The sequence below is a fragment of the Nicotiana attenuata genome, unplaced genomic scaffold (assembly GCF_001879085.1).
Source record: "Nicotiana attenuata strain UT unplaced genomic scaffold, NIATTr2, whole genome shotgun sequence".
Lineage (NCBI taxonomy): Eukaryota > Viridiplantae > Streptophyta > Magnoliopsida > Solanales > Solanaceae > Nicotiana > Nicotiana attenuata.
This window is the reverse complement of record NW_017670851.1, coordinates 379124-389657: the sequence shown is the minus strand read 5'-3', so window position 1 is coordinate 389657 and position 10534 is coordinate 379124. Positions and strand designations below refer to the sequence as shown.

Below are 10534 nucleotides of genomic sequence, written 5' to 3'. Positions count from 1 at the left end.
GAAGCCCGGACTTCGCTTATGCGACGCGAAGTCCGCTTCTGCGGTTCCTTCAAAACCGCTCTGCGGCACATTGTCCGCTTATGCGGACCCGCTGGTGCGAGCCACCTTCCGCATCTGCGGAATTTCCCTAGCCGGCCACAACCGCTTCTGCGACCACGTACCCGCTTCTGCGGTACCGCTTCTGCGGTCCATTTCCGCAGAAGCGGAAACACCAGATGACAGAAAAATCTGACCTGCAATTACACCTCAAAACTCTCATTTAACCACCCGAATTCACCCCGAGGCCCTTGGGACCTCAACCAAAAGCACAGATATGTTCTATTACTTCATTCGAACTTGCTCGTAACATAAAAACACTATCATAAACACCAAAATCATCGAATTACCACGGATTCAAGCCTAAGTTAAACTAAAACTTCCGAAACTTGCATTTGATCTAAAACCCGACCTAAACACCTCCGAATGATCTGAAACTTTGCACGCATATCCAAAATCACCTAACGGAGCTACTGCAACTCTCGGAATTCCATTCCGACCCTCGGATCAAAATCTCACCTACCATCCGGAATTCGCCAAAATCCGACCTTAGCCAATTCAAGCCTAATTCTACACCGGACCTCCAAATTCAATTCCGATTGCGCTCCTAAGTCACAAATCATCCCCCGAAACTAGTCGAATCATCGGAAATCCATTCCGAGCCTTCTAGCTCATAAGTCAACATTCGGTTGACTTTTCCAAACTAACCTTCTCATAAAGAGACTTATTGTCTCATTTCTAACCGAACTCTATCCGAATTACTTCAAATTTTCCAAACACACATAATGAAACATATAGAAGCATAAAACGGGGAAAACGGGGCGGTAACTCCCGTAACGACGGGTCGGGTCGTTACACCACTCTTAGCCAATTCTTCTTCTTCTCAAAATCAAGAACATATGGAAGATATGAGAAAGGAAATTTGTGATTTGAAGCAACAATTGGACTCCCAATTCGGAATATTTGTTAAGATGCAAAAATTCATGGGAAAACATGGGCATGATCTATCTGATGATGAGGATGAACAAACTGAATCTAATGTGTAGTAGTTTAGGTGTGATATTTTAGTTGATTGGTAAACTTGATTGTGAGAAACAAGTTTATGTTTTGTTTTTAAACTTGAATGTGGACTACTATTTGGATGTTTTTATGCCCAAAATTGTTAGGTTTAATGGTTGGTATTGTTGGTTTAAGTTATGTTAATGGTTGGTATTATTGGTTTAGATTGTGTTAATGGTTGGTATTGTTAGTTTAGATTGTATTAATGGTTGGTATTGTTGGCGTTTTTGTATTGTAATAGTTTGACAAGTGGTGTAGCTCAAAATTAGGCAGAATTCTTCTCAGTTTTACAGAAAAGTCCGACTGATTTCCGACGAAAACAGTCGGACAGCTGTCCAGATTTTTTAAAAATAATTAATATTTAAATGTTTCCGACGGAATCCGTCGGAAATTAAATAAAATTTATTTTTTAATTATTAATTTCCGACCGATTCGGTCAGAAATTATATATTTTTATAATTTAATTTTAAATAAATAATTATTTTTATTTATATTATACGACTGATTCGGTCGAAAAATTTCGACCAGTTTGGTCGGAAATTTAAAAATACTTGGTCGTCTGGCCTTTTGAACGTTCCGACAACTTTGGTCGGAAATCACCGACGGATCGATCGGAAATTGATTTCCGACCAACTGTTTTCCGACCGACCAATTTCGATCGGAAAGTAGTCGGAAATTCGTGATTCCCGACCGATTTCCGACCGTTTTGACGGTCGGATGTCACGACCCGAACCGATGGGCTGCGACGGGCACCCGGTACCTTACTCAACCGAGTACCCACGTAACGTATCTTTCATATCATTCTATCTTAGGTAAATGAACTGGAGTAAAGCATGAGGGAATACAAACTTATTGTGATGACCCAAAAGGTCATCACTTGTCTTTAAAATGAATTCTACGTTTTGAGGCCTTAAGAACCTCTTTTAGCTTCACCTCGATTTGCGTGCGCAGTTCGGGCATGTAGCCGGAAAGCTATTATGTGAAAAATCTATAAAAATATTAAAATTTTGACTTAAAATGCATTTAAGTTGACTTCGGTCAACATTTTGGGTAAACGGACCCGGACCCGTGATGGACAGTCCCGGAGGGTCCGTAGGAAAATATGGGACTTGGGCGTATGCCCGGAATCGAATTCCGAGGTCCCAAGCCTGAGAAATAAATTTTTAAAGAAAATTGTTTTCTGAAATTATTTAAAGGATTTGGAAATGAATTTGGATTAGAACATGTTGGTATCGGGCCCGTATTTTGGTTCCGGCGCCCGGTACAAGTCCTATATGTGATTTAAGATAATTCTGTGATGTTTGGTAAGAAACGAAATCCGTTTGACGGGATTCGGACCTTAAATGCAAAATTTGATGTTTTAAGAAGTTTTGAAATATTTTATTGATTTTGAGGTTTAATTCGTTGTTTAAGGAGTTAATTTTGCGATTTGATCGCACGGATAAGTTCATATGATGTTTTTGAGTTAGTACGTATGTTTGGTTTGGAGCCCCGAGGGCTCGGGTGTGTTTCGGATGTGTTTCGGAAGGTTTTAGACTCTTAAAAAGTTGCAGGTTTTCAGTTGCTAGTATTCTGGTATTTTCTTCTTCGCGTTCGCGGGAGGACCCTTGCGAACGCGATGAGTTAATTGTGCTGAAGGAAAATTCCTTCTACGCGAACGCGAGACCCATGTCGCGAACGCGGAGCTTTGGGGGGTCTACCCTTCGCGAACGCGACCTCTTGGACGCGAACGCGAAGGCTCGAGGAGTTACTACTCTGCGAACGCGAGCCGTCTTCCCCGAACGCGAAGGCTCGAGGAGTTACTACTCAGCTTGTCGTGAACACGATGACCAAATCCGCCCAGTTATTTTAAAAGTCCAGAAACAGAATGCATTACGGGATTTAACCCATTTTTCAGAAACTTCTTCTTCTCCACACCTCTTGGGCGATTTTTGAAGAACTTCATCACCATAACCTCTTGGGTAAGTAATCTTTGACTTGTGTTCTTCCATTTTTATCAACACCCACTAGATTTTTAGGCCTAAAACATGTGATTAAGGGTAGAAAATTAGGATTTGGGTAGAGTTAGGGTTTTTTGATTATTTGGGAATTTGACCTCGTTTTGGGGTCGGATTTCAAAATAAATTATATATTCGGGCTCGTGGGTGAATGGGTGATCGGGTTTTGGTCCGAACCTCGTGTTTTGACCAAGCGGGCCCGGGGTCAATTTTTGGGTTTTTGGAAAGAATGATTGGAAAGTTATAATTAAGCATTGGAATTGGATTGTTTGGCGTTTATTGATGTTATTAAGTCGATTATGTCTAGATACGATTGATTTGGAGCCAAATTCGAAAGGGAAAGGGGTGTTTGAGGCTTAAGTTGGCCGTGGGAGTTCGAGGTAAGTGTTCGGTCTAACCTTAGCTTGAGGGATTAGGAGTTATGTCCTATTTGCTATTTGCTTCTTGTTGAGTACGACATATAGGCATGGTGACGAGTATCTATACGTTGGTGTCGAGCATGACCGTGAGTCTTAATTGCAATTTGTTGTGTTCTTAAATGATACTACGGATGCTTTAATTGATGATTCTCGATATTGAGCAAGGATTAAGATTGTTTCGTGGAAATTACTTATGATTGAGTATTTGTGTTAGCTGAGATGAGTAGAAGTTGAGTTAAGATTGGTTATAGTTGATTCTCCCTTGCCGGGATGTATTTACTTTTACTGTCGAATCCCTTGCCGGGATAGTGTAGTTTATTGTTGATCCCTTGCCGGGACTCTTGGTATGGTTGTTGCTAAAAGTATATAAATATATGGATCAGGTTGCACGCCGCAACAATACTAAATATGGATCGGATTGCACACCGCAACAATGTTATATTGGATCGGGTTGCACGCCGCAACAATGTTATATCGGATCGGGTTGCACGCCGCAACAGTGATATAATTGGATCGGGTTGCATGCCGCAACAGTGATATAAATGGATCGGGTTGCACGCTGCAACAGTGTTAAATGATAAGGGATCGGGTTGCGTGCCGCAACAGTATTATTATTGTTTTGTTGTAGATTTTGAATTGTTCTCTCATATTTCTCTTGAGTTCCTGCTGGACTTGGTATGTTCCCCGCAGCATATACCCCCTCCCATCTTTATTTGTTTATTTCTGTTTTTTTTCCGCTGTATATTATATAACTGCACAGGTTTATCTGGAGTCTGGTCCTAGCCTCGTCACTACTTCGCCGGGGTTAGGCCAGGCACTTACCAGCACATGGGGTCGGTTGTGCTGATGCTACGCTCTGCACTATGTGCAGATCCCGGAGCAGCTTTTGGACAGTAGCACTTGGAAAGGCTGCCTTCAGTCCAGTTAGAGATCCCAAGGTAGTCCTGCAGGCGTCCGCAGGCCCGGCGTTCTCTTCTATCTTACTATGTGTTTTGTTTTCACTTGTTTCCGAGACAGACTGTATTTCTTTTTTTTTCAGACACTTGTATGTAGTACTCATAGACAGTCCGTGATATTGTGACACCAGATTCCTGGTAGAGGATTATATTGGCATTGTAGTACTGGCTTTGGTTATTTTATTTGTTTAAGTCTTCCGCTGGTTCTGTTATCGTTAATATTCAATGTTGATAACCTGTTAATCTAAGTTGTTAAAAGGGGTTAAAATATGAGAGTTAGTGATTTCTATATTTCGCGGCTTGCCTAGCTTCTACGAGTAGGCGCCATCACGACTCCCGAGGGTGGAAAATTCGGGTCGTGACACTTATACATACGACATACGGGCCTATAAGACCAAAATAACCACTCGTACACTGAACATAGGCCGACAAGGCCATACAATCTTTTACGCACATGACATCGGTCTACAAGCCTCTAAGAATACATAATTTTCATAAAGGTCGGGACAGAGTCCCGCCATACCAAACAATACATGTCTAAATCATACTAACCAAACAAGCAACTCCGAAGCAAATGGAGCGCACAACATCTTCCGCTGAGCTGATAGCCTACTTGGAGGGCTCTCGACCTGTCTATCGGGACCTCCGGGCATGAAACGCAGCGTCCCCAGGCAAAAGGGATGTCAGTACAAATAATGTACCGAGTATGTAAGGAATAAAAATCAGTAAATAATAGACATGAGAGAAATATGGAGTAAAAGACTCAACATGTATATCTAAATAGCTCTGAGAATCATTTAATATTATAATGTCATACCATGCATGGGTATATGCGTTCATAACATCATCAAGCCTCTGAGGGCATCCCATCATATCATCTCGGTCACCGTGGGCAAAATCATCAACGTATACCAACTGATCAGGTGCTGGTGCGTATATAACGCCATAACCTTTTCCCATATCCCATATACATATATATACATATATACGCGTATATAACGCCATCTGGCCGTGGGTCAATGTACATGAATGCGATGCATGAGAAGTACGTCAATAAAATCTCTTGGAATGTCGTAAGACCATTATGCCTTCGAGTAATACCATGCATGAAGTAAACTTTTTTTTTCAACTTACGTATTTTTCTGAGACCCGTGAACAAATGATAGAATAATATGACACATGGAAATTCAAGAACATAGGCACCTCTAATACTTCTATGAATAGAGTCATTCACGGAAGTTGTGCATTTTCTCGTTTCATTTGTGCGTATAGATCATGCCAAAAGAAAGAAGGGATAGCCTTAACATACCTGCCGATTCTCTTGACAATTCCTCTAACACACGTTAATTGCGACAACACATAACGGCGGATCGGAGTAGGGAAAAAATCCGTATGCAATCTCTCTGAAACGTGATGTTGTATCTTCTAAGTTTTGGGGGGGGGGGGGGGGGGGGAGTAAGCAAACATTATTTGTATTGCTAAAGTGCCTATATTTGTGTAAATTACGTTTTAAAAAGGCTTACAGAATGGTGGAGTGCACATATTTGTATAAATCATGTTCAAAAGGTTTAAAGCTATATGAATCTTGTTAAATGCTCTAAAATGGTGACACCTTGCCATGTCTTATATTAGTCACTTAGTAGCTTTTACTGAAACTCATGAGCTGCCGCGTTAAAGGTAAGTCCCTCAAACTTATTCAATTTTTAATTAATTAATAATTTATTAATCTTCTACTAATCAATAATTAATCAATTACCCACATAATTAAGAATTATCTCAAATTACTAAGAATACTACTTACTTTTAACACACCTTATACACCTTATTATTATGCTATGGGGTACCTTGTATGGTACTAGGCCATAAATACCGGGTATTTTAGCTCGGCCGTATATTATCCCAAAATATCAAACCTCGATGAAATTCATTTTCTTCGACTTGCTTACCCTCTCAACTTCACGAATTTACTCATTACTTGTTTGATAGCATAAAATGCTTATAATCTTAAAATAATCTCATTTCCGAACTTACGTCGATTAACTCACGACGAAACTTTAATGTACGAAAAATACGGGATGTAATATCTCATTTCCGAGCTTTCACCAATTTGCTTATGGTATACTTTTACGTACGAAAACATGGGGTTTAACATCGGAATTCTGTCATTTTCCACTAGTGGTAGATTGTCGGATCAGGAAAGGTAAAAAGTAATAAGAATAAAAAGGCACATACACTACTAGAAATTAGGCGATTTCCGTCCACAATTTGCGACCGAAATCGGTCGGAAATTGACAATTTCCGACCAAATTCCGACCGTTTTTAATTGGACGAAAAAACAATGGTCGCAAACTTTGCCCGACCGCAGTTGGTCGGAAATTTTCGACCGAAATTGGTCGGAAAAAATTGGTCGGAAATTTCCGACCAATGTTGGTTGAAAAATTCAATGCGTTGACTGCCAGTGTCAAACTTTATTTTCCGACCGAATTCGGTCGGAAAGTATTAAATATTAATTTTTTTGATTTTCAAATTTCCGATCGAAATCGGTCGGAAAATATTATTATTATTTTTTAAATTTTAGTTTTAATTAAATAATAATATTATTTAATTAAATAATTATTTTGTAAATTGTTAATTTATTTAAAAAATAAATATAAATTCATAATTTCCGACCGAATTCGGTCAGAAATTTCACTAATCTGGGGAATTTATTTGAAATTTCCGACCGAAATCGGTCGGAAATTATAAATTTCTGGGCAAAAAAATTAATTTCCGACCGCATTCGGTCGAAAATCTGGGTAAAAAACTGGGCAGGAAATGACAGCTTTTAAGCTACACTACCTGCCAATTTAAACCAATATACTTTCTATAATGGCAACTTACATTGCTGTCATTCAACCATGAAAACCCAACAAAATAACAACTAATAACCACCAAGAACAACAACAATTAACCAACAACTAATAACCACAACAACAACTACTAAAGTGTTCAATAACAATATAATATCATTCAAATAACCAACAACAAAATATTGACAAGTTCACAACTTTGTTTAACAATACACAACATTCAATGAGTTTTTTATGTAGCATCATCTTCATCTTCGTTCCCAGGACCTTCATCGCCGGCGGGTGGGGAAGGAGGAGGAGACCGGGGAATGGGGAAAGCACCACAAGCAAGAAGATTGGCCAGCTGACCTTGAAGCATTTCAAATTGTTTGTCCCTTCTTTCTAGCTGACCTTGAAGGGTATCAAATCTCTTCTTTTCTCTAGCCTTGTTCTCTTCAAGCTCTGCTGTCAGCTTTGCGATCTTCTCTTCCATAGAGGATATAGCCGAACTATCAATCTCCTCCCCTTGGGCGGAAGTCCCTATACCTTGCAATCCAGCCCTGTAGCGCCGAAACGATTTATCTGAAAGGTCGTATTCCATCCCCTTTTTAGGACCACCGACAGTATCCAACCATATCCTCTTCTCTTCTTCGTCTGAAATGGGCGGTCGCTCGCCTTGCTCATTCGGTGGCAAGCTGTTTGTGTACTCCTCCAAATTGATCTTGTAGCGACCCTTTATTTAGAAGATAGAAAATTACTAACTATATAATATTATAAACATTTATAGTAGTTATGAAACTTACATGTGTAGTCTCTTCCCGGTCCTCGACCCATTTAGTTGGATCTGTCGGTGCCTTCTTCTTTCGGATGTGAGTCTCCATGAAGAACTCATCATGGCTCATCTTCCTCCCCAATTTTTTTTCCTACAAATATAATAAACGTGTTAACGAAAGTTGTACCTATACTAGCATTTTGTTGTAAAAACAGAGTGCAATTTAAGAGATAGAAATTTTAAGTAACTAGATCCTTGAGAGAAACATAGAATCAAAAATACAACATGAAGCTGAGATTATATGGAGTCCACTTGAGCTTCACTGATTATTCCTTGTAAATTGGTTTTTCTTTCAGTGAGTGGATTGATGATTTCAAACTGTATATAAATTTCGTTCATCCAGCTAACAAACTAACCACATTCAACTATCAATCCATTAAAATGCACACATACTGTATGGCAATATATATATATATATATATATATATATATATATATATATATATATATATATATATATATATATATATATATATAAGCAAGGAAGCTGAACAAAAACAACCTCATTTAGTATAAATATGGTAGTCACGTAATTCTGCAGTTAATAATATATACTACTTCAGATTTGTGGGTGTTTTTCACTTTTTACATACATAATTAAACTTTTAAGTAAGAAATAACTTCAAAAGGGTAGGAGGAATTGGCAAGAACTGACGATGACAATCAAACCATGACTGCTTTCGGCCATGTTTTAAAGTGAACGCTTTACCATTTTTCATGCAGTAAGGACATGCTAACTTTTCGGCAGTCATCCACCCAGACAAAATTCCATACGCAGGAAAATCATTAATGGTCCACATTAAGTTAGTACATAAGTTAAAATTTTGCTTAGTTGATATATCATATGTCTCAACTCCATCATACCACAACTGTTTAAGCTCATCAATCAAAGGTTGCAAATATACATCAATCAAACTCTTTGGATTGCGGGGACCGGGAATAACACAATTTAAAAATATATATGGACTAGTCATACACATTTCAGGAGGAAGATTATACGGAGTAATAAAGACCGGCCAGTATGAATATGGTGTTGCAGAAACAGAAAATGGCGTGAAACCATCAGCACACAAACCCAATCGAACATTCCTCGGTTCACTAGCATAATCCGGATACGTCCTATCAAAATGCTTCCAAGCTTCCCCATCTGAAGGGTGACACATAACACCGGGCGGCCTTCTATTTTCATAGTGCCATCTCATATGAGGAGCGGAACTCATCGATGCATACAATCTCTTTAATCTAGGAATAAGAGGTAAGTAATGCATCGACTTCACAGCAGCCTTCTTCCCGCTGGAAAGCCTCTTAAAACGAGGTTTTTCACAAAATATTACAACTTTCTAAATCTGCATCACCCTTATAATACAACATGCAACCATCTTCACAACAATCAATTCTCACAGACGAGAGTCCTAACTTAGAAACCAATCTTTTAGCCTTATAAAAATCTACAGGTATGTTGAAATCTGGGTCAACTAGTTCACTCATAAGCCCAATGAAAGAATCCATTCCTGCTTGAGAAATATTGGTATCTGATTTGATACTTAATAATCTAACTGTAACAGACAACTGAGAGTGCATACTCCGTTGTTTTAGTGGACGACTAGCAGCCTCTAACTGTTCATAAAAATATTTTGCTTCTTCAATAGGAGGTTGTTCAACACTTTCGTTGGTTTCAAAATCGAAGTGCATCCCTAGAGCATCCGCAACCATTTCATGGTATCTCGGATGTTGAACGTTATTCCCCACCGACCTACTACTTTGACCAACTACATTATGAAATACACCATCAGTACCATCAATCTCTCCATGACTAGTCCACACAAAATAATTATCCTTAAACCCTTTTTGACAAAGATGAGTCTTAACATCCTCTGGTCCAAAATAATGCAAACACTTGCACTTCACACAAGGACACCTAATCAACCCTCCAATCCGAAACGGTTCAAGTGACATTGCATGCGTAATAAATTCCTCAACCCCTTCTATAAATTCCTCCATCAAAAACTGACGATTAGGATAATTCCTATTATACATCCAACTACGATAATCCATCTACATAAAGAACGAATAAATTACATGTTATATTGATCATAATTCAAATTAATGGTGCAGACACACAATTAAAGAGAAGACAAACACTTTATTTTGTTGGAATGGTACATGTCTTTCAACAAAACAATGATAGTTGACACTTGAAAGCAACACAACTTGTATGAGAACGACACAATTAAGCAAATACAAGCAGAATAGAGAAAGAAAAAAGTAAATCATGATCGAACCATTTACTTAAGTGCGCGCTATCATCAAGAATTTTAAGAGAGAAAGTTAGTAATTACACTAACAATACTAATTACACTAACTCATATATAGATGCCACCTGCCACATTCTGAGAAAAAAATTGAC

General features: G+C 38.7%; 1 protein-coding gene across 1 annotated transcript; it reads right to left on the bottom strand.

Annotated features, from left to right (window-relative positions):
- Positions 1–8732: 8732 nt before the first annotated feature.
- On the bottom strand, positions 8733–10182 carry LOC109243903. Its single transcript, XM_019410917.1, has 2 exons — positions 9529–10182; positions 8733–9431 (listed from the first exon to the last, which is right to left on the bottom strand). The coding sequence occupies exons 1-2, from the start codon at positions 10180–10182 to the stop codon at positions 8733–8735; spliced, it is 1353 nt and encodes a 450-aa protein (XP_019266462.1).
- Between the last annotated feature and the right edge of the window lie 352 nt (positions 10183–10534).

Bases quoted from the DNA above. Each gene is read 5' to 3' on its own strand.
- LOC109243903 (XM_019410917.1), bottom strand. From the start codon at position 10,182: ATGGATTATCGTAGTTGGATGTATAATAGGAATTATCCTAATCGTCAG. The intron at 9,432-9,528 runs GTGAGAATTGAT...CCTCGTTTTAAG, and splicing joins CTAAGTTAGGACTCTCGTCT to AGGCTTTCCAGCGGGAAGAA.